This window comes from Ahaetulla prasina, chromosome 1, assembly GCF_028640845.1.
Source record: "Ahaetulla prasina isolate Xishuangbanna chromosome 1, ASM2864084v1, whole genome shotgun sequence".
Classification (NCBI taxonomy): Eukaryota; Metazoa; Chordata; class Lepidosauria; order Squamata; family Colubridae; genus Ahaetulla; species Ahaetulla prasina.
The window spans coordinates 305,320,761-305,346,102 of record NC_080539.1 but is presented as its reverse complement, the minus strand read 5'-3'; the positions used below and the strand labels follow the sequence as shown (position 1 = coordinate 305,346,102).

The following is a 25,342-nucleotide window of genomic DNA, read 5'->3' as shown; positions in this document are numbered from 1 at the left end:
AGTTGCGAGAATTCGAGCACCGAAGCTTTCAGGTAGGTTTCTGAAATAACAAAACCGCCCCGTTTTCATCCTGGAATCTGATTGGCTTTACCAGCAAGGGCTCCGCAGAGACCTCGCCACGATTGGGAAGTTTGAAAATAGAGGCGGGACCGAAGAGGCCCTCGTGGTTCAATCTTAGCGTCTCTGAGAAGAAGGAATTAATTGACTGTTGGGCTTGTAAATGCCAGTCATGGAGGTGATTTCTTCGTGTCAATTGGAGGCGCTCAAATACAGCGAATTGCAGTGCCTGGCCAAGTCGGTGGGGTTAAAGGCTAACCTCAAGGTGAGCCCTGGGCTGGCCATGCGGGTGGAGAAGCAAAAATAGTGGGCTTAGATGCGTAGAAAGTAGCGAGCCGGGACATCGGGTTCCCGACCAGCCCTTTTGAGCAAGGTTCCCGCCTCGAACTAAACTTGGAAATGGACGTAATGCGAGTCGTGGATCTTGCCGTTGCAGGATTGTGACTTCGGTAGACTGCTTGGATTTTATTACGCGAAGCAGTCCGTTCACTAAAGCAGGGCTGAACGAGTCCGATGTAGTACAGGTAGCCCTCGACTTGCAACAGTTCGCTTAATAACCGTTCAAAGTTACAGCGGCACTGAAAAAGGCGACTTGTGACCATTTTTCACACGACCGTTGCAGCATCCCCATGGTCATGTGATTTACATTCGGATGCTCGACAACTGACTTGCTTTTATGACCTTTGTTGCAGTAACTTGATTTATAACAACCTTTTTTGATAATTGCTCTCAAATGATTTTCTCTTAGGCAGCCAAGCTGTTAAATGCATTAAAGAAGCACTTCTGTGAAGAAAATGAAAATACGGTAAGGGCACAACATTTTGACAATTTAATTAGCATTATATCTAGCAATGGTATCTTAAAATAGAGTAACTCTTGTTCCTTCGATATAATGAAAGCACATTATTTAGCTGTCTGGCTATGGATTTTGTAGAAGTAATTTCATCTCTACCAGCATATTCATCTGATTTTCTTTAGCATAACAGTTTCAGGGGCATAAACTGCTATGAACAAGCTGCTTATAGGCTGTTGCTAACTGAATAATACCTTACAGTTTGTCACTGAAATAAATAATATGAACATGATCAGAAAATGGCTTTCTTTTGTGTAGGGTATCAAAAAGACATCCCCATGTACAGATATTGAGGAAAAGAATGGCAGTCAAATCTCCATAAATCTATCCACAATCACCAAAAGGCATAGAAAATGGACAGAAGATAATGCCCAGCAAACTACACAAGAAAATCTTAATAAAGAAAAAATGGAACTGGATTCAGAGAAAGAGGTGATACTATTTATATGAAATGGTAAAATGCATAAAAGTTCTTAGTTTTTCAGTTTGGTTGATTTATTGTGACTATCAAGAGCTGGCAGAAGAGTATAAAATAGAAATATAATATATCTCATAGTAATTTATGAACTCAGCAGACTTTTTTGACTTTATTACATTAGTAATCTATTCACTAAAGCCGGGCTGAACAATACTGATTTAGTACTGCGTGTTTCAAACTTGGCAATGTTAAGATGTATGGATTTCAGTTCCACACATTAATTGTTTAACGGAACATAACTTTTGAAATGCCATGTAATTTATTTTGCAACATTTATTCTATTGCCAGAAGGTTGAAGTTTCTATGTATGCTTCTGAAACTTTTCTCTAGCCTTATTAACAGTGTCCCTTTTCTGTCAGTAGATTTATATATTTTACGGAACTACTGTAATAACAGTGTACTCAGTGGAATAGAAATTGTATATGAACACATTTGCATAGATACTTTGCCTGTGTGAGAAAATTGAAGTGAAACTCCATTATATGCTTCCAGTAATTCTTCTGGTTATATATGATAAATTTGGGAGCACAAACAAAACATTTCAATTTTAGGTTTTGTTCCAGTATATGGTTTCCTGAATATATTTGAATATATGGGTAATATTAGGTTATGATGGCAATTGGGCCTGGGAATGCCATCATAAAACAATGTGTTTACAGCATGATTGTATTGCTTAGGGACACCTATCCCAGATCATTAAATGGGAAGAGAGAATTTCAGGCAACGAATGTGGCGTGTGGGTGTTAGAGGGTGCTATCACATCCTGCATATATGTAAGATCCCATTTACCATTTTATGCTTATATAAAATTCCACTTGGATTAAATGAACCATCAACAGATCTATTTGTATTTAATTAAGCATTTATAATGGAAGGGAGAGACAATTTGACCTATATTTTTGAATTGCAGGTTCCAATATCGTTAAATTCTGAAGGGAACCCGGATGCAGGATTTGAAAAGATACTGAAGATAAAGCAAAATGATGAATCACAAAGCAGTGGAACAGCAGGAAACTTAGAAGACTTTGTCACTCCAAGTCAGCGAAAAGGAAGAAATTCTACTAGGCAAAAAGGAGTTGAAAGTAATGTGCATTTATAAGTGGAAAACTTGTTTTGCTTTGCCATTTAGGACAACTGTGTGGGCAGCTTTTCTGATCTTTATCACTCGCTTTTGTCATCTGTAAAGCACATAGAATTTTCAGAAACTAGTTTGAAAAGGAACAAAATCTGAGAGCAGCAGTATTTGGTGTTGCCCTAACAATCCAGCCCTAAACAATGTGATGGAAGCTCAGATACTATAAATGTGCAGTATTTTGTGGTATGTTTTAGCTCTGACTAGATAATCCATATTACAAGCAGGATAGCACCTACTACAAGTAGTTCTCACTTAACCGTTAGTTCAGTGATTTTGAAATTATGACTGCGGCTGAACGAATGTTTTGACCAATCCTCTAAATTATGGCCATTGATGTACCCCCATCGTCACATCATCAAAATTTGGATGCTTGGCAGCTTCTCCATTTAGGACCTCAACATGTGCTTCAAGTCCCCCCCCCCCCAATCACTTGACTATTGCCAGTGCTCCCTATTCCCACTGCTTCCAGATGACCTTTATTTTCCTCCCGCTGCTGACAAGGCGTGCCCAGCTAAGGTAGCTACTAACTTCCCAAGGCCAGAAATATATAAGGTGTTTGGCTAATGACTCAACTGGAACCGTTGTGCGAAGTGGTCCTTTCACCTGATGTTTCACTTAATGACTGCTTTGTTTAGATTTCAGTCCCACTTAGGGTCGTTAAACAAGGACTTTTTGTATAATAACAAACTGCTTAAAAGAAAATGTGGCTTTGTATCCTCTACGTTTTAAATTAGTAGCTTGAGCGAAATAATCTAATTTAAAGCTGATTGAACGCATGAACTGTGATGCTTGATGGAACTATGCAAAATGAAGTTTGACCAACTTACAACTTGAGAAGCTTATGAATCTTTTTAATTATTTCATATGTTTACTGCAGGTAAAAGTTTACTGGATTCTCTTTCTGGGAAGAAAACTAAATTGGGGAAAAAAGGAATAATTTCTACCACCCCAGGTATGTATTTTAATATAATTACCGTAAAATTAAGATTGCCAGGACAAATATCAACAACCTCAGATATGCAGATGATACCACTCTAATGGCAGAAAGTGAAGAGGAACTAAAGAGCCTCTTGATGCGGGTGAAGCAGGAGAGTGCAAAAGTTGGCTTGAAACTCAACATTAAGAAAACTAAGATAATGGCATCTGGCCATCTCAATTCCTGGCAAATAGATGGGGAAGAAATGGAGGTAGTGACAGATTCATTTTCCTGGGCCCCAAGGTCACCACAGATGGGGACTGCCAAGAAATTAAAAGACACTTGTTCCTGGGGAGGAAAGCTATGGCAAATCTAGAAAGTATACTAAAAAGCAGAGACATCACCCTGCCAACAAAAGTGCGTATAGTCAAGGCTATGGTTTTCCCAGTTGCAATTTATGGCTGTGAAAGTTAGACCATAAGAAAAGCTGAGCACCAAAGAATTGATGCCTTTGAAGAAGGTGCTGGAGAAGACCGGTCAGTCCTAGAGGAGATCAACTCTGACTGCTCTTTAGAAGGCCAGATCCTGAAGATGAAACTCAAATACTTTGGCCACCTAATGAGAAGGAAGGACTCACTAGAGAAGAGCCTAATGCTGGGAAAGATTGAGGGGCAAAAGAAGAAGGGGGCGACAGAATGAGGTGGCTGGATGGAGTCACTGAAGCAGTAGGCGTGAGCTTAAACGGACTCCAGAGGATGGTAGAGGATAGGAAGGCCTGGAGCAGTGGTTCTCAACCTTTATAGTGCTGCGACCCCTTTAATACAATTCCCCATGATGTGGCGACCCCAATCATAAAATTATTTATCGCGCCTGAAGCCATATTGGCTAGCGATCTGAACTGCTTGCGATTGCCTTGAGGACGGAGGCATTAAAGCAAAGACTCCTCCCCTATTAAGTTTATTGCGCCTGAAGCCAGATTAGGCTAGCGATTGGGAGTGATTGCAGCTGGCTTGAGAGGGAAACATCAGAGCAAAGATTTCTCTCTTTTTTAATTCTTCGTGCCTGAAGCCAAATTCGGCTAGCGATTTAAAGAGCCTGCAGCTGGCTTGTGGAGTCAACCATTGGAGCGCGATTCTTCGACTTGCAAGTGTACTTCCCATATTTCCGATGGTCTTAGGCGACCCCTGGCAAATTGTCATTTGACCCCCAACAGGGTCCCGACCCACAGGTTGAGAACCGCTGGCCTGGAGGAACGTTGTCCATGGGGTCGCAGTGGGTCGGACACGACTTTGCAACTAACAACAACAAATACACAGAATATAAACAAGAATATACTTGTTTATAAATCAAAAGACTGGAGAGAAATGGGAAAATATATTACACTGGAAACTTTTCAGCAACAGTGAGGAACACCACCACCCCAATATTAAAACAATAGCTACTTTATTCTATAGGCATTTTTAATCAGTGTTCTGTTTAAAAATAGATCATATGCATATAATATATAAGTGCATATGATCAATGGTGAAATCTGAATTGGTTTACTACCAGTTCGCTGGCTGCGCATGTGCACTGTGTGCACAACGCACCAAATGTGAGGTGCATGCACACAGTGCACGCCAAAAGGAGACATGGGATAAGTAGAACAGTGCATGGGGGGGTGATCAGCTGTGGCGCGCCATCTTTTTTTTTTTACTTTTAAAAGCATTTTTAATGCTTTTTAATGCTTTTAAAAGTACATAGTAAATAGGTTGTAAAAAAATGCTTTTAAAAGTAAAAAAAAGGCTCTGATGATCACGCAGCTCAGCTGTGATCGTCAGCCTTTTTTTAAAACATTTTTTAAAAGAAGCGGCAAGTGGGCGATTGGGTGGGCAGGGGGGAGGGGTTTTTGCTACCAGATCTCTGAACAACCCGCCGCCATAGCTACCGGATTGGCCGATCCAGTCCGAATCGGGAGTATTTCACCCCTGCATATGATTGCACATTACCCTCTATCCTTCCTTTGGTGACAGCAAAAAAGAATAAAACAGTGTGCAGATAGAGTGAGCTGTAGAAAAAGATGTTGAGACTGCGGAGAAGAACAACAAATATGATTAGGGGACTCAAGGCTAAAGCATGAATGGTTGCAATAACTGGGTATGTCTAGTCTAGCAAAGAGAAGGACTATGGGTGATATGATAGTAGTCTTCCAATGTCTAAGGGGCTATTACAGTGATGGCGAACCTTTTCAGCACCAAATGCCAAACAGGTTGCGTGGAAGCGTCGCTCACACATGCACACCCTCATCGGGGCTGCACTCTGGAAAAGCCGAACTTCCAGGTTCTAGCATGCATGCACGCCCGACGATCAGCTGGCCGGTACATTTGCACAGGCCAGTTTCCGGCATTGCCATGCCACAAAGGGATCACACTCCGGAAAAGCCAAACTTCTGGGTTTTGGCATGCATGTCCACCTGAAAATCAGCTGGCTAGTGTGCATGCACGGATCAGTTTTCGGCACCGCCACTCACATGAAGGACAGCTGCTCGTTGCATGCACGTGCGTGCCAGAAACCCAGAAGACAAACAGGCAAGGCTGCATGTGTTGGGCGACATGGCTTCACATGCCACTTTGGGCACACATGCCACAGGTTCGCCATCACAGGGCTATTACAAAGAAGAGAGGATCAACCTGAGAGCAGGACAAGAAGTAACAAATGGAAACTTATCAAAGAGAGATCCAACCTAGATCTAAGGAGAAATTTCCTGACAGAACAATTAATCAGTGGCTTGCCTCCAGGAGTTTGTGGGTGCTCCATCAGGAGGTTTTCAAGAAGAGTGGACAATCATTTATCTAAAATGTTATAAGGTCTCCTGCTTGAGCAGTGGGTTGGACTAAAAGACTTCCAAGATCTCTTCCAACTCTTATTCTGTTATTTCATGGCGAAAAAAATGAAAGAACACATTGTGTGTGTATTAGAGGAAGGGAAGAAATAACTGAACTTAGAGGGAAAGAAAATATATATTGAATCTAAACAATATACAGGGTATATCAAAGTCAGGGCCCACAGGCAATTTATTGTCTAAATTACATTAAATGTTCAAAATGGATGCTACTTTGTTCTGAATGCTTTCTTGTTCATTTCACACATGACACTTGAATATTCCAAAGTATAGTTTTTTGTAAAAAGTTAATGAAATGTGATTGGTCTATGGTAACAGCCCCCAACCTTTCAGCTGCCAAGGACCGATTCCATGGAGGGCGGTTTTTCTGTGGACTGGGGGAGGCTGGATTTGCGTGCTGCCTAGATCCTGCATATGTGCGGATGGGGCTTTGTTTACAGACCATTTCCAGGCATGCTACGTATGGGACTCAACTTTTGGTATGCCTTATATAGTTTATAGCATTATTTAAATTGAAAACTAAAATAAACATTCCAAAATAAATTTACTCCTTTGTTTTAAAAAAATAATTTGTCGCTTTGTATGTCTTCTCTGGGTGTGCCTTAAAACATTTGCCCATGAACCTATTACTTTAAAAAAAATAGCTGACTGTTCTTGTTTCAATATCAGGTAAATATTTAATTTTAATGTTAAGCTGCATGTTACAATGAATTGGCAATAATGATAAGAAAAATCTGAATAATAAACTTTTCAATATTGTAGATTTTAAGAAACTTCATGAGGCTCAGTTCAAGAAAATGTTATCTATTGATGAATACATTGAAAGGAAAAATAAAATGATGTGTAATTTCAGCAATGCAGTTAATGAGATCAAGGTAAGTGATATTTCTCCTACCTCAATTACATGAAGATTAAATTGAATGAAATTACGGTATGTCCCTCATTCAGTCTTACTTAGAAGAAGGTATAGATGTCTTATTAAAAAAATTAGCCTATCTTCTCTTTGGAGGTAGTCTTATCAATTTTTTCTTTGAGCCCCTCAAAAGATAGGGATAGTTATGTCATGGTCAAGCTTCCCATTTACTGGAAATATTGAAACCCTGGCCAATTTAACAAAGGTAAGTCCAATGATTCGTTTAAGGGATTGATTGATTGATTGATTTGTTCACAGTTCTGGAAAACCTGTTCTCTAATAATAACAATATGAAAAACAATATTTTTGCCTAACTAGCAAATACAAGTGGTGTGTCCTGCTTACATATATAATAAACAGGGAGAAAAGCCCTGAGCTTGTGTTGTGTTGCATAGGAGGCCTTGCTGTGGAAATATAAAATCCCCCCGCCCCTGTAGGTTTAGGGAAAAGCCATTATTGTGTTCAAAATAGCAACTCGAGCAGTTAGGATGAAGGATGATGAATAAGAAGGAATTGTTGTGGTCTGTCAGCAGCCTACAGAGCTGGCAACGGAGTCGGACAGCGATGAGGCTGAGGTGAGGCCAGGGCCATCAGGAAGTGAGGTGCATACTCCAGAGCCTCCAGAGCCTGACAGTAGTGAGGCAGAGGAACAGGAGGAGCCTGTTCCTAATGCACGCATGAGAAGAGCTGCCAGAAGACAAGAGCAGCTCAAGCAGAAGGATAACTTGGGAGTAGGGCAAGAAATGATTGGCCCCTCCCATAAGGCTTAAAACAGACCAGCACTGGTGTTTCAGCTTTGCCGGAAAACAACGTTGTAGCTGCGTCTTCTGCTTTGTGTACGTCTTTGTTTTTGTGGCTTCTGGACGTTTGCCAGGAAAGGCCTTTGGAAGTTTGCCTAATTGGACTAAGGTTTGTTAGATAACTGAGGAATTTGTGTTGGGTGGCATTTGTTTTACTTTTGAATTGAACAACGCTGGGAATGGAGTAATTCCCAGCTGTTCGAATAAAGTTTGTTTTTCCACGGTCTAAGTTATTACTACCTACTTGGGTCTGGGTCACAACAGGAATAGTAATTTCACTTCTCCAAACATAGTTGGTCCAGAAATTAAGGAACGTACAGAATTGTGGAAAACATTGTTTAACATTTCATCTAATGGTTGCCCATATAATCAGACAGTCAATGAGCCAGCTACAGTAGTAATTATGTCCTGGTTATCTTACTCAGTTTAGTGGACACTCTTCTAGCTGTCATCTATCACTAACCATTTGTGGAGATCCTGTTATGAAAACGTCTGTCAAATAATCCTAACTATACTGAAAATACAGAAGCTCTTCTGTATTTTCTTAGCTTCAGAGATAAGTAGATGGAATGAGATAAGGATGTTTTCAATCAAGGTACGAAAGCTTAAAAATGTTTTTGGGTTAAAGATATCTGTCATAACCCATCTGATTTTCAGCAGGAAGTGAAAACGTGTGTCTATATACACTTTTTGGTTAGAGTACTGATTTTTTTTTCTTGCTATCATTTTCCTGCAAGTGTGGGATCTGCTTTTTTGTTTCTGATCTACTGAGTGTTGATCGATTGGTTGTGACAGGAAATGACTGGTTGGCTTGTTGCCCAAGCCTGATGATGTGGGCTGAGAAAGAATAAAAGAATCACTGACCTACAGTCACCTAATTGGCTTTAATGCCTAGGGCAGGGCTAGAACGCACAATCTCCTGATTTCTAAGCTAAACCAAACTGGCTCTCTACTGGCTAGAATATTGATATGAAACAGCTTTTTTGTTGGAGCTGTTAACGTTGAGGGGTCGTTGGTGCTCTATGAGTTGGTTGTTTTCTTGCAGATGTTTATCCAAAATAGGTAACATCAATACTGCTACTAATGAATGCAGTTTGCTCTCAGTTTATATTCTATTGGCTTGCCTATCAGTATTGCTGGGCCTGGAGCTTTGATTGGGCTTTTAAATTATTGTTCGGCAGTTTCTTGTTTGGGTATTCTTTGCTTGATTGTTTCAAACTCAAGGCCCAGGAGCCGGATCCAGCCCGCAGGATGTTTAAATCTGGCCCGGGAGGGCTGCCTGGAAACAGTGAAGGACTGGCCTGCAGTGCTTCTCCCAGCAAAAATGGAGCTCAGGAAGGCCCCACATGGCCCTCCTGAGCTCTGTTTTCGCTGGCAGAGGGTTGCAGGAGACTGTCACAGCTGAAAACAGAGTTCAGGAGCATATTTTTGCTAGCTGAGCACTCTGGCCACCACATAGGCGCCCCGGACACGAGTGACATTGAGCTGGCCACATACACCTTGGCCATGCCCCCCTCCCCCCCAAGGTCAAACACAACCCTGATGTAGCCCTCAAAGAAAGTCAATGAAACTATGACTAAATCTGCCCACATTTTGTGGAATTAAAGTTTACATCATGTCTTCTAACTGCTACTTGAAGTTCTAGTCTTCTGCCTGTTTGTCCTATATAATGGTTGTTGCAATTTTTACATTGGATGTGGTAAATGAATCCTGTTTTTCTTCTGTGACTCCTGGGTCTTTTGGTTTACTTAGGATGTTTTGGAGGGTTATAATTGGTTTGTGTGCTACGCTGATTCCATGTGGTCATAATGTTGGTAGTTTCTGAGATGTTTTTGATATATGGCAGTGTTATCCTTGGTTAATGTGACATTTTCAAGAAAAGAAACCAACCTCAGAGATTATCAAGAACCTCTTATATCAACCCTCAGCTACAAGTACTACTTAAAGTTTCTGAAAAATTCACAAATCTTCCCAATGACTATTTAGCTCAGATTGAACATCACAAGAAACCCATGGCTTAAAACAAATATAAGTTCCTAATTTAAGTTTTCATTGTTTTTCGTGGTAATAGAGGAGCTGGAGCAAAAAAGAAAAGCAATACTATTTTTTAACAGATTTTGCTTGTGTTTGACAATTTGTTTATCTCCATGCCTAACATTGGTTTTTAAAAGCACTGTGGTATTTTATTGTGAGCAATTGATAAGAGGGGAAAAAAAATCCTAGACCTCTAATTGCAGATCCTGTCTAAGACTAAGAAGTCTCTGAAGACTTCTCAGAAAGAAAATCTAAATACCAGTTCAAAGGTAAGAATAAATTTTCCGTTAAGAACTTCCTTTAAATTTCCTTTCAACCAAACCATATACTAAAATGTGGAAATCTCCCTCATTTTAGCAGGTACATTCCAGTTCCAGAGGGCTTTTATTAAGTCCCCCTTCTCAAAAGAATAGGCTTTCTGCCACAGGCACTCCAATAAAACTGCGACGTTCAATACGCAATTCCCCTGGCACTGCAAATAAAAGTATTCTGTCTCGAAAATCATCCTTCAGTTCAACCAAACTGAATTGCCTTTCTACAACTAAAATGAATGTCAGGTAAGACTATGTGTGGCATTAAATAAAAATAGCTTACATCTAGAAATGTGTGAATTACCAAATTTAAAGTCATAGAATCCAAATTTATATATTTTCATAAACAAAAATAATTGTTTGGATTTAGTCTTTTTTTTTTCTCATTTTCTCAGTGTAAAAATAATGTATACATTTGAGAGAACGATGAAATATAGAATCTACAAAAAGTTTTAAACACAGAGTTCTGAGTTAATTCCAATGTTTTCTCTGACAGGATATTCAAATGTTTCATTATTTTTATATGCTCCTAGTTATTTGGAAAAAGTATATAAAACTATGAGCCATTAAATACTATAAATCTATGTTTTTATTAGGTTCTCTGAATCTACAAAAGACAATGAAGAGAAACGTTCCCTTACCAAGACTCCAGCTAGGAAATCTTCGTTTCTGAAAAACTGTACTCCAGATAATCAGAAAAGCAGTGAATGTATAACTAGCAAAGACTTCAAAGGCGGAGCAACAAACTGTCAGACAACAGAAACTTCAATGAATTCTGGTAACTTTTCAAAGAACTATAATTAATAACATGCAGTTCATTTACGTGTGATTGTTGTGGAGGACATTGATGCAGAATCTTTACACAGTCAAGATGATGTTCCTTTTGTTTCCAGTGTGTAATTTTATACTATACTAATTGGCACCAAAGGTATAAAAAGAATGTATTCTAGTGTTATTTCACATTTTAAACTCAAAAGTTAAATGAGTAATAAATTTGGTCTTGTTGCTTATTATCAATACGTTGGTTTTCTCCTTCTAGCTGTCACACCTTTCAAGAGTATAAATCAGACTGTAGAACCAACAAGCATCAAGAAACCAGTATTTGATCTACAAGCAAGTCTATCAAAACCACTTACTTATCAGCCACACAAAGGTAGCCATAGTTTTAAAAATAACTCAGTGTAAAAGAGCATGAAAACATCAGCAGTTGCAAACAAATTCAGAATTTAGTCAAATACTGCCTGCAACTTGCCTTGATTTTTCCAAAGGTAATTTATACATATTAATGTATATCATTACTCTCAAATTTATGTATAATTGGCATATTAATGGAAACTAAGTTAAAGCAAGCTACTCTTTTTTTTTTGAGTTTGTTCTTATCTCAGACAAGTATATCTCTGGCTGATCTATTGATAATATCTGTTTCTTGACTATGTATTAACTTGCCTCACAGGCAAAATCTTCTCACAAAAGAAACGTGGGAAATATTTGCTATTTGTGTGACCTGATGTAGCAGATGAGAATAGGAAAGGGACAAGTAACACATTTTCCTTCCATCAATATAGGAAAACTGAAACCATGGGGCAACCCTGGCGAGAATCACCAGAGACTATATTCCCACAAGAAATATTACAAAGAGCCATCTCTTCAAACCAGGCAAGTATTATATTAATTTATTATATGACTCTTCTTTTATTAGTTTTGTTTTTATATGAGGTTTTATATTCTGTAAGCTACCTTGAGTTGCCATGTGCGAATAGATAGCAATATAAATTTCCTAAATAAATAAATGTCAGTTCTTAGAAGTCCTGTGAAGTGCTGTCATTATCCTGTCATCCTCTGCCTTCATCAAATTAACATTTGGATAACTTTGAAGTTTATACCTTTTTCTTTTTAGAGACCTAGAAATTTGATCAAATGCAAAGCCTTTCTTTCTTAAAATTCTTTATAGTATATTTTTTAAAAGAAATTTGATGGCCCTGTGCCAAAAATTAGATCACACAGAGAAAAAAGCCAAGTAACTTACTGCATGAAGTTTTCAATAGTTGAATTAACTTTGCCTTCATTTTACTTTCTTGTGCATTAATGCTAACATTATTTTGTCATCTTTTTGTTTAACAGAGATGAGAGACGGGAGAAACACATACAAGGAAGAAAACAAAGAAAAGACCAAAAGCTTAGCACAGTGAGGCGGCTGACTGTTGCTTAAAGCTGACTTTTAAATTGTTCTGTAGATAATCTTACTATTGAAAATCTTTACTTTCTTGTAAATAATTCTTGTCTCTGCATTGAAATACTTAAGTTATCTAGACTGAGTAATCTTATTTTAATATGAACATAGAAGCTTGTCACTTTTACATTGTTATCCAGTAGCTAATGCTATTGTCTTAGAAGGCTTAGAAATCTCTTCAAAAGGGCAGCTCTTTTTTCCCCTCAAATCTGCTTAGTATATGCCTTAACTATATCCTAAATTGTCTGGAAACATTTCTTAACAACTAGATCGAAGTTTATTTTATCAAAAAATTCAATCCTCTGGACATACAGCAGATTTTAAATTCATTTAATGAGAATTTTTTATAAAATTGTTTTAATGTACTAATTAAAATAATTGTGTTTATAGATAAAAGTTCATTTTAATTTTACGACTATACAGCTTCGTCATGTTGTCAACTTTTGTCAGTCAACTATTTTCATTGTACATATATTCTGATGACTAGATTTTTCTTTTTAGAGTAGAATTGTCAATTTAATTAGCATGTCAAAAAGAAAAGATACCACAATGAAGTCTATGATAAAAACAAAAACCTATCTTCTATTCTCTTTTCCCCAATTGGAGTATAGTATATATTGAGATTATTTAAATTTAAAATATTGGTATTTCTTACTCAAAATAGATCAACTTCTTAGCTATTGAACCAGCTCCTAAACTGGTAAAAAGATTTCTAAACTGATTTCAAAATATACATATAGTTATCCTAAAAAAAAAAATTCCTTATACAGTGGGGATTAAAACATGAACCCATTTCGATTGTCAGTATTTCTATATAAATATCACCCAAATGTGATGTTTTCCATACCATTCCAAACAATAAATTAAACAAATTAGCCAAAAACATCATCCCTGTTCATTTATTTATTGAAGCAGTACCGCTGTAATTAAATGCTGTTAAGTTCTTGTACCATAATCATAAAATAATATTTTTCCTAAAGCAATTTATCCACATAACTGATGCTTGTAATAATGGATTATGTAGTTTATTCAACTGTGCTTTTTCTAATGCTTTGTATTCTAGCACGCATCTGGAGCAAATCATTAGGAAAGGAGCTGAAGTCACTTATACAACAGAGGTTAAGGTGAAATTTTGGAGAGTTGTATCAAGCAGTAATCTTTTAATTGGTTGCTCATACCTAGTTTCTTCAGTGACATTATCTAAATCAAAGTTCCTGTTCATATTAAACTCTACTTTTAGAAAATATTTGACATCAACTAACTTGATGAAAGAGAATTGCCTTTTGCATTTATAGCAGGTTTTTTCCCCCCAAACATTGTGGAAATCTTTTGAAACATAGTTTTCTCACCTTTCTGCCTCTGTTACAAAAATGTCTTCAGTTATCATACAAAGGGTTGTTTTATTTAAATGTTAATTTAACGGGAGTATATCATTTTGGTATTTGAACTCCAGGGACAACCAACGTGTTGGCTGTAGTTATAACTTCAGAAATGCTATAATATTGTTGGAAGAAGAAACATAAATAACCTGTGCTATGTTGATGACACTACCTTAATAGCCAAAAATACAAAGAATCTGCAAACCCTAGTTATAATAGTTGAGAAAAGTGGGATTAAAGTTAAATATAAATACGACAAACTACAGGTATTCATTGTGTAACAACCATTTATTCAGCAATTTTCTTTTCAACAAATATTCATGTCCTGTGCTTGAAGTTAATCTCAATGCAGGAGTCTCATCATCATAATTTGGGCACTTACAAGCCATCATTTTTCTTAGGCTGCAGGGGTGCTTCAATTCCATCCACCTGCCTATCTCGACTCCCTCCACATCTCTACCCGTTTGGCTGTCCACACTTCCAAATGATCTTAAGAGTGGCATGAAAAGCATTAGTGTGTAGGCATTAGATGCTTTCTGAAAGCATTGTGAGAACAGCATTTGTTATTTGGAGACCATAGGTGTGGCATTATCACAAAGTTTCAGAAGACCTCAGAAATCTGAAGCCTAAATACAACACATAATTGGAGAATGGCACAACCACCCTTGAGGAAAAGGCCTAGTGCGGCAAGCAACTGCCTTAAATAAGATAAGGCTGGGCATGCTTCACCACTAGTGAAACATATTGGAAATCAACTTGGGTATGGCAGGGCCTACAGGATTGCTGGAGCTTTGCACCGTGGCACTAAGGTGGCTGGCCACCGTGTAGGGTTTGAGATGGCAATCTTTGGGTCCTGTGACAGGCTGAAGCTGAGGGGCAGTAGGCCGAAACTAAGCCCCCAGGCCTTTACTTCTGCCACCACTGCCACTGAGGAGTGCTACTGTGCAGGGCAGCCATAGATGAGTGCGGGGGAATTGAAAATGAGGCAATCCCTTTCTTAACCGAAGCTTGGGGCTGGGAGAGGGAACCACATTGGGAATGGCACAATCATTAGATTAAGTCGAGTCCTTGTCCAAACACCAGTGAGATTTGGTTATCAAATGGGAACTGTTGGAATTGCCATTGCTAAGTGATGCTGTTATATGAAGTCATGCTTTTAAACTTTAGACTCGAGAAGGTGGATAGCCAAAGAAATAAAAATGATCAATGGATCACAAAATAAATCAGTCCAGAGTTCTTACCAGAGTCACAAATGAAGAGGCTTAAATTATCCTACTTCAGACATGTCTGAAAACCTAGCTTTCAGGAAAAGGCTCTAATGCTGAAAAAAGTGGAAGATAGGAAAACGATGAACAGCAAGATGGATGGACTTTGGCAATGGATACAATTTTGGAAAATCTAAAATAGGTTAGGGATAGATCATCATGGAGAATATCCAGTTGCTAGACATCAAAAACAACTTGATTGCAATCAATTTATTATGTACTATGTTTCTCCTTCAGCTAAAAGGAATTCAGTAATTTTCTTTTGGTCAATGTAACTCAAAAAACTACATGTTAAAAGTAGGATAAGCTCAGTTCTGTTTCTTATACAGATGTTCTTTATTAATTGGGGGTGGGAAGCATGTGCACATTACTTTTACGTCCCTTCACCATTTAAATCCAAGTGGTGGCTAAATGGCTGCATGCTAGATGGCACTATCAGAGTCCTTATTTTACTATGCTGATTTTTGTTGTTTTTCCATAACTGCTTATGTAGCTTGTATTCACTGATAAGTCCACTATTCAACTGTAGCTTACTACTGAATGGCATGCAATTGCAGAAATATTCTAAACTGAAAGGAACGACTGTCCTCCACTTGTTCTATTTCTTGGGATTTTTTTCATAGAGTTCATAGGCAAATGTTTCTGTATGCGATCTGTCACTGAACAATCCAATAAAGTCTACATCCAGCTGGAATGGACCATCTACTTTATCAGCCAGAGTAAGTCCCAATGTGCTGATCTGTTAAAAAAAATCACTTTGTATTATTTTCACAAAAATATTGCTAAAGTCATGCAGTATTTATTTATCTCCTGTCTATTAAGCCTAAATTAATGTTTTTACAATTTATTCATAAATAAGATGAAACCTCATCTACATAGTTCTTGATTAGCAACATTCAAAACTTATTTAATTCAAGAACAGAATTTACCGAGATCTCAAAAATGTTCCAAACCTCCTCTTCCTCCTCCATTACCCAGATTCAGCAGTCTTTCCCCCACCAAAAATCTATGCACCTTCAAGGATAAAAGTTTGAAATAATGAAATAGTATAGGCAGATGTGACCCAGGGAATCCAAAGAATTCAGCAAGGCTGTTTTTTGTAAGCAGTAAGGCATTACTACTTATTAAATATATTCCTGGACTCACGCTTTGGTTTTTGTTTAATTTCTAGATAACTGCTTCATGTTGTCTATTAATGCATTTATAAGTCCTGGTTTAATGCAAGCTCAAAGTAATATTTAAAACTCCTTTTTTACTTTACCTGCTAAAAGAAACCTCAACAAACATTTGAATAAACTTGGGTCACTTTTTAAACAGGTATATTGTATATTGCTTTAATATTTCGTTAATAATTTAAAAATATTAAACTTTGTGGAAATGGATTTAAGACATATAATAGTTTATAAGTAAATTAGAGCAGTGTCTGCAAGAAAGGCTATCCAAATCTGAACTGCAATCTGGTACAGTAGAGTAAATCTCACATAATTCAAGTTAAGACTAAATAGATTATGCATTTCATATTCGTTCTTTTTTTTCATTATTGGAAGAACTTTCCTTTTAGTCAAACTTGCGATCTGGTGTAAACAGCAAAATCCCTGATACCTAAACCAGGAGTAGAACTCAGGTTTTCCACTCTTAGTCCAACACTTTAACTATTAAATCAAACTAACTAGAATGGATTATCATATAATACATACTGCTAAGCCTCATTGCCTTTAAACAATGACACTTTATTCATTGCATAGAAGATCTGTAATAATTGTTACAGTAGAGAATATTATGTAGTTCAGGGTGTTTGCTGAGCTTGTTTTCCCATACCACACTGATTTTAGCCTAGGCCCTTAGTTAATAATGGAATATCTTCAGGAAAACCAGAAGAACACCAAGAATCCAACTGTCATACTTGCTTTTAATGTTCTAGTTGTCTTAGCTACATAGAAAGTAACAGTGACTAGAGTCTGGATTCAAGGAGGAAAACAAAATGAAGTATTTGATTCATTTTCTGTCCCTATGTTACACCAGGTATGAACAGTCAGAATGAAGCCAGAGATTGTCAGAAAAATGACAATTCGGGAATATCTTTTCACTTTAGAAGTGTTTCAATATTTAGAGCCAGTTTAAATTCATATTAATGAATTACACAATGTAAGCCGCCCTGAGTCTTTGGAGAAGGGCAGGATATAAATGTAAATATAAAAAAAAAATATTAGGGAACTGAAGGAACTAGCTGACTGACTGATACATACTATGCTTGATATATATCATATTTAATGAATTATGGAGAACTAACAAAGTGCCAAAGGGCCGTAAGAATGCAAATGTCCTCACAAAATAGGAAAAGAGAAGATTTAGTGTTTCAACTGTAGTTCTGAACGTCTTAATTCAAACAGTCTGACACACCTGGGAATATTCCAGAAAAAGTGATAGTTTCATTTGTAAGCACTTTGGTACTTACTATCTTAGATGAAGTTGTCAAGAACCAACCTGGTCTAACTTATTTTGTTATTTGATTTGAGAAACTTTCTTAATTGAGAATGCTACAGACATAAGATACCTTGGCTTCAGCAAAATATATGATAAAAATCCTCATGATGTTGATTAACAAGCTAGTTAAGTATGGTCTGAATGGTATAATTTGTGCACAGCTGACTTGAGAAGTCTACTCAAATTGTGGTTCCCCATCAAACTGGTGATGGGTATCAAACAGAGTGCCACATGGATTATTCCTGGATAATGTATTCTTCGGTGTTTTTCGTAATGAGATGGATGAAGAGGAAATGCTTATTACATTTCCAGACAACAAGATATTGGGTGGAATACATCCTCCTGAAACTTATTTAGGAAATGTATAAACACACATTTCTTCCCCAAGTGAATAATCTTCCTGGACTTGATAGAGTGAGTGCAATCATCCATATATATTATTTTATTTAGTTTTTAACACTTTTTTATTCTAGTTAGTTTAGTCTAGTTAGTCTAGTTTAGTTAGCTTCCTTGATTCCTACCAGAGCAAAAAGGAAGGATATAAATCAAATTCAGTGAATAAAATAATTAAGAACTTTGATCACAGATCTTAGATGTGCATTTTCAATAGCAAGTTTAAAAACCACTTACCCTATCTGGCCAGATTTCATACTGGCCATCCTGGATTCTCCCACGGCTTGTAAAAAAGAACTTAGAAAATGGAACCTGTTATAAAGAATTTAAAAATAAGCTGAAAAATATGAGTATTTGAATATTTCTTTCAATACATTCATTTTTCTTTCATATATTGTTTGTTATTTGACAAAACCACAACATACTATATATCTTGGGATGAACACTGACATTTCTATTCAATATACATTCATTAACATCCTGTTGTGGCTCCAGCCCTCCTCCCCCCCCCCCGGGCCTGGCCCCCTACCAGAAAGTGACTCAGAGAGTGGTGGGGAAGGGCCGTCGGTGCTCCCCTCTGCAGGGCCGGCCTCTCTGGCTCAGCTCCAGGAGTCAGAGGCAGGCCAGGTGGAGGAGGTGCCGAGGCCTCTGTCTCCTGTATCTCCCCCCCGCCCAGACAACACTTCCAGACCCAGACCGAGACCCAGCTGTGGACAATCAGATTTCGTAGACAACAAAAGAAGGGATGGGGCAGGCCTAGAGAGTGCTGAGTCACGGAGCCACACCCCACCGGGTATAAAAGCAGGAGGGCCTGCTCTATTACTTCGTGACAGACAAAACAAACTGACTGGAGAAAACTTGAGCTGAACTATTTGACTGAGCATTTGGCCTGGATTGCTGTTTGTCCCTGACTTCCTGGTTGCTCAGGTAACATCAGGGAAGATAAAGAAAACCTTGGCAGACATTCGCTGGTCTGCTGCCAGAGCCAATAGCTGCCATGGACTAAATTGCTGGCTAATTGAGTCAGTTCACGTATCTTCCGGACGGGGGGGGGGGGGAGACAGAACACATCCTTTCTTTTCTTGATTGTTTTACCACACACATTTCTTAACTAACCTATCTATAGCATTTAACCCATTTTTTAAAAGTTTCTCCCGATATAACCAATTCTCACTTTCTTTCATACAACCTTTTCACTATTTTTTGATGAGTAAATTGTCTCAATTGACTATAGTTGCATAGGCAATTGTATGCTAGTTTTTTTAATAAAGAAAAATATTTTCAATCCAAAAGTATTACAGCATCTGGAATAATAGAACTCCATGGGTAAGTGGCAATTTGCAATTCTCAAATTTTGTACAAAAAATCCAAGTTAGGGGAAAAAATCACATAAGAAAACAATCTTTTTCATATTTCAAAAATTTAAATTCAAAGATTCTTGTTTACCTATTTTTACAAATATCGGAATCCATACTTTCTATAATAGTATCAAAAAAGTCATAATTGTTACCTCAATTTCCTCCCAATATGGCCCCCCTCGAGGGAATATGAAGTAGTTATAACAATCGTTCGCTGAAGTAGGGTCGTATTTGCTTGGATTGATGTTTAACATCCACGGTCTACCATCACCACGGACACGCAGGTATAGACTATTAAAATTTGACCAGTCATGTACCTTTGTCCGATGAAAAGCAAGCTGCCAAAATATATACATTTACTTTTAATATTCCACCAATTATTACACTTGGCAAATTTACCTTCTCCTTTATATGTGGCTTTCTTAATATTATACTGTTCACTGCTGAGGTGTTTTTTTGTTCTATTAATCTGCTCTGTCTTTTTCACATAACTGTCATGACAAGTGGATTCTGACAGAAACAATACTTTTTTATCAAAAATTTATCGTAATAAGCAACTGAACAGAGCCACACACACAAACCCCACTGCACTGACACAATTTGTATCCACCCCACCCTCGTTGAGAAAATTATTATTCTTGGAGAAGATACCAGAAACTATCCAAATTTCCAGGCTAGTAAAATTGTGGTTAGTGCCAATTTCCACACATACTTAGACCAATATGTCTTGCTTTTAGGTGACACTTGAGGATGACAGAATGCAACATTAGTGCAGCAGACAGAAAAATTCTAGACATCTGTTCCCCAAACATCTACAGCAACGTTTGACATGTTACACTGTACCACTACTTCACAACAGATAACTGAGTCTAATTTTACAAGCCGTGTCAATTTGCTTATTAATCACTATCACTGAAAAAGCAAACAATCTGCACAGCCCCAACACAGTTGAAGGATAGATAAAATGGCTATGAAGTAGGCTTTAAAAACATGTTAAATGTTTGGGGGGAAAAAAACTTTTAAAAATGTATGCTGCTCAATGAACTGTTCCTTAACATTACAAATAAAGGCAAAATTTCTCTCAAGACAAACCTGAATCCTGGTGACTATTTGGGCATATTTGTAAGTTTTTTCCTGGCAACAATGGGGAACTAGATTGCTGTGGCCTTACAGGAATTTTTTAAACTTTTGATTTTGTCCAAGTCCTTGGGATACTTGGCAGTCTCTGTTGATTACTATTCCTCTTTAGTGTTTCAAGGTCGTTGAAGTCAACCTCATCACTAATTTATTTACGATTAGGTTCAATTAAATGCAGCAGTTTTATTTTTGAGCAACCATGACAAGATTGAACAGCAAATCTCATTCTATATTGCAAAAAGAACAGGTTTGGCAATTTTTTAAAAAGATATCTGTATTTTGTGGAAAATTATAATTAATGTTTTTTCATACTTTGTCTGAGATTTAAATTCTTAACAAAATGGCTGACCACTTTATTTTAAACCACATCATTCAATTACACCTAATTAATGTAATTGGCTAGGTTCTTATAAACCGATAAAAACAATAGGTTGTTTGAATGGGTTCACAACTCAAAGCCAATTACATTACAATAAAGAAACAACGGCTTTTTAAGTGCTTGTGGAGCAAAAATCTAATCTAATCTAATGCAATTATGATTTAGCCATTATAAGAATGTTATCCTGATATAATATAGATCTAAGAAAAAGCATGTTATAACATTTATAACAGGGGAAATTTTATTTTAAATATTTCACAGAGGTATTTCACTGTCTCAGCATACACAAGGACACTTAAATAGGGAATGTGGCACATTTTTTCCAGCTAAAGCAGTTGCTGTTAAAGCAGTTTGTGTTATTAAACAAGGGAGTAATCTAAGCATATTCTGAGGTTAATGGAGCACTTTGTAATTTCTTATTTGCAAGTCAAGGATCCACTTTACAAGTCTGTGTAAAACATAATACCACAATCCATATATGTTTACTTTAATTCCAAGTTAGTGGCTAAAATCCCATTGAGTTAAGCATACTTATCCTGCAGATCTTTTCCATCCTCTCTTCTCTCCTGCAATTCCTGTAATGTCCCAAATCCCATTTTGATAATTTCTCAGCCCTGCAGGTTATAAGTACAGATTATCTCGACTACTATGCTGTTGAATGCCACTCCAACAGGAGTAAGAATTAACAGTGGAGAATTACAGCCCAATATATTTAAGAATGCAGCATTACTATTATTCTTCACTTTGAAAAAATAGTATTAAAATGGGAATCGTATTTTTTTAGAAGAGAATTTTGAAATATTCAAAATGAAAGCCAGTTTTGTCTTAAAGAATAAAACATTCATTTAAATGTGAATGAGATTGTACTCACCATTTCTGGTTTTGATATTATGGCACAATATCCACTATATTTTGTCATTCCGTCTTTAGGTACAGCAGTATTGAGGTTCCCAGACACAATAGCATACTGTTTATTCTTATCTAGCTTCATAGAAATTTCACTTTTCCCTCCAATCGCTGCATCAGAACCAAGCACCCATTTATTTATATCTTCTTCACTACGAAATTCCCATATCACTTTTGTCTGATTCAATATATAATCTTCTAGTGGTTTTTGGTCAAACCCTTTTATAAAATCAACTACTTCTTTCTTTACAAGCCCACATTGTGTTTTGAGTTCTTCCACTACATTCTTTAAGTTATCAATTGTCTTCCGTGGTGAAATTTTCTCAATAGATGTTCCGGGTCTCTGATAGCCACTGTACCACCTTGCATGATGACCAGTTGCAAAGATCCTAAACAAGCTACTTTGGCAATAGGGTTTGTTTATCAAAGAGAGAAAATCCAGCATTTTGAGAAATGAAGCCATAAATGAATATTGATGAGCTGCTTCCCTTATCCAAACTAACTGGTAGTTATTTCTGATTAATGCAGTTTACCTTTACCTGTCATAATACAAATAAAAAAACATTTTAAAAATAAAGTTTTTAGTTCCATTTATTTTCCAAAATATACCAAGATGTATATACCTTGTTAACTGTATTACTGTAAGTAACACTTTCAATAATATATGAGCTGCATAAACAAAATGGATAGCATATGAAATACAGCATATTCTTTTTAAAAAAAAATAGTATTTATTGTTTTATCACAAAACAAACAAAACAAAAGCATATTAAACACACAACTAAACAGGAAAAAAAATAGTGTACAAAAAAAGGAAAAATTGATCAAATAAATGTAAAATAAATGTTTATCGGTGGTTCTCCTCCTATCTCTCCGACCGGTCGCAGACGGTGTTGACAGGGGGGCAGAGGTCGGCCCCGAGGCGCCTCACTTGTGGGGTGCCGCAGGGGTCGATTCTCTCGCCCCTTCTGTTCAACATCTATATGAAGCCGCTGGGTGAGATCATCAGTGGCTTCGGTGTGAGGTACCAGCTGTACACTGATGACACCCAGCTGTACTTTTCCACACCGGGCCACCCCAATGAAGCTATCGAAGTGCTGTCCCGGTGTTTGGAAGCCGTACGGGTCTGGATGGGGAGAAACAGGCTCAAGCTCAATCCTTCCAAGACAGAGTGGCTGTGGATGCCGGCATCCCGGTACAGTCAGCTGAGTCCTCGGCTGACTGTTGGGGGCGAGTCACTGGCCCCGATGGAGAGGGTGCGCAATCTGGGCGTTCTCCTGGATGAACGGCTGTCCTTTGAAGACCATTTGACGGCCGTCTCCAGGAGAGCTTTCCACCAGGTTCGCCTGGTGCGCCAGTTGCGCCCCTTTCTAGACCGGGATGCCTTATGCACGGTCACTCACGCCCTCGTGACGTCCCGCCTGGATTACTGCAATGCTCTCTACATGGGGCTCCCCTTGAGGGGCATCCGGAGGCTTCAGTTAGTCCAGAATGCGGCTAACTGTGTATCAGCGGGTGATAGAGGGAGCCCCTCGTGGCTCCCGTGTTACACCTATCCTGCGCAGACTGCACTGGCTACCTGTGGCCTTCTGGGTGCGCTTCAAGGTGCTAGTGACAATCTTTAAAGCGCTCCATGGCATAGGGCCGGGCTATTTACGGGACCGCCTACTGCTACCGAATACCTCTCACCGACCCGTGCGCTCTCACAGAGAGGGACTCCTCAGGGTGCCGTCAGCTAGGCAGTGCCGTCTGACGACACCCAGGGGAAGGGCCTTCTCTGTGGGGGCTCCCACCCTCTGGAACGAACTCCCTCCAGGACTTCGTCAACTTCCGGACCTCCGAACCTTTCGTCGCGAGCTTAAAACACACTTATTCATCTGCGCGGGACTGGATTAGATTTTAAAGTTATGGGTTTTAAGGGGTTTTTATTATTTATACTATTTTAAATTTGGGCAATAGAATAAGTTTTTTAATATTTGTTTTTAATCTGTATTTATATGTATTTTAACTGCCTGTGAACCGCCCTGAGTCCTTAGGGAGATAGGGCGGTATATAAATTTGAAAAATAAATAAATAAATAAATAAATATTTAACATGTAAGATCCATCCAGATCCACTGAAGAAAAAAAACAGCAGTAAATTCTCCCCCCCCCCCATACACACACCCACACACCCACTAAGCTAAACATACACAATATTCTTAAAACAAAAATGTCAGCCTTTTCATTTGGGATATCTTTATTGCAAAAGGAAATGAAAGAAAATGAATATGTAATTATTTGTGTTTTAATAGACCCGCACACATAAACCCAGCAATGAGAACACCAACACTGCTGGTCCCCCATCCAATTATTAACCAGGTCAAATTCTGCTTGGCTTTCTGAGGAAAGATTGACCTAAGATTGACTGAGTCTTGGTGTGCCTTTTAAAAACCGTTATCTATTCTAGAATTGGGGCCTCTGATTCAAAAGAGTTATGGATGCTGAGAGATAAACCCTGAGAAGTTTCTCTTCTCTCAGAAACTCTAAGCAGGGTTTCCTAAGCTTGAAATATTTTTTTCAACATTTATTCACTCTTAAGGAACATTAGATAGGAAAAACCAGATAATGTAAACAAGTAAACTCACCGAATGGGGCAATGCACTCAGTTCACTCCGTTTCTATTCTTCTCCGTCGTCTTGGCTGCTTTCTTAAAGTAGTAAATTCAACCCTAACTTGCAACCAATAGTTTCACTTAATTCTCATTCCCAATATAGATTACGGTCTTTCCCAGACAACGTGCGGTACGTTCTACCAGTGCAGACTGGGGATGACGGGTACTGTAGTTCAACCGGGAATTAACCTTTAAAAATGCGATCCCCTTCACTCCCCTTGCATTCGCCGCCGTCTTTCGGCCAGAGTTCTACGCCGGCGAGTCCAACGCTGAAAGTCGTCCGGACTCCTCAAAGGAACGACAGCCTATAACTAAGGTTCCGTTTCGTTTACCTCGCGTAAATGCAGAATACGGACATTTTCCCCTCCGATTAGAAAACCTGTAGCTTTTAATGCTTTTTAAAAGGTGGAGAAAGAGTGATGTTCCGTTTACTGATCGTTTTTTTTTTTTTAGCCTGGTCGAAGATAACTGACGTAAACGGCAACAGGATTACAAGGGGTTTCCAAAAATCCCATCGGGCCCTCTCCTACAACGACGGGCCTGGCCAAGCGTTTATACCGCCTATAAAATGGGTCTTAAGCTTTCACTGGTTCCAAAAAAGAAAAAGAACAACATGCACCCATCTAAGGCAACCACCCCACCATTGGTCTCTCTGCCCCCGACGACGGCTCCTTTGGGACTACAAGCACGACTTGTCCCCTAACTGACGGGGGAACGCCCCTTAACTCCGCCTTCCCCCCCCCCCCCGACTCAGGGCCTAACGGCCAGTAGAGCTTTCTAC

The 25,342-nt window shown here is 38.3% G+C and overlaps 2 protein-coding genes across 2 annotated transcripts; one reads left to right on the top strand and one right to left on the bottom strand.

Moving 5' to 3' along the window:
- Nucleotides 1-109: 109 nt before the first annotated feature.
- Nucleotides 110-14,111, top strand: NUSAP1 (nucleolar and spindle associated protein 1). The gene is made up of 12 exons (XM_058162057.1): nt 110-322; nt 806-862; nt 1,169-1,342; nt 2,299-2,470; nt 3,401-3,475; nt 7,083-7,195; nt 10,271-10,336; nt 10,425-10,624; nt 10,975-11,156; nt 11,418-11,531; nt 11,944-12,034; nt 12,500-14,111. The coding sequence occupies exons 1-12, from the start codon at nt 221-223 to the stop codon at nt 12,585-12,587; spliced, it is 1,434 nt and encodes a 477-aa protein (XP_058018040.1). The 5' UTR covers nt 110-220; the 3' UTR covers nt 12,588-14,111.
- Nucleotides 14,112-14,256: 145 nt separating this feature from the next.
- On the bottom strand, nt 14,257-25,269 carry NDUFAF1 (NADH:ubiquinone oxidoreductase complex assembly factor 1). The gene is made up of 5 exons (XM_058162058.1): nt 24,536-25,269; nt 21,875-22,448; nt 19,640-19,825; nt 18,367-18,441; nt 14,257-15,991 (listed from the first exon to the last, which is right to left on the bottom strand). Exons 2-5 carry the CDS (start codon nt 22,370-22,372, stop codon nt 15,851-15,853), a joined length of 900 nt encoding a protein of 299 aa, XP_058018041.1. The 5' UTR covers nt 22,373-22,448; nt 24,536-25,269; the 3' UTR covers nt 14,257-15,850.
- Between the last annotated feature and the right edge of the window lie 73 nt (nt 25,270-25,342).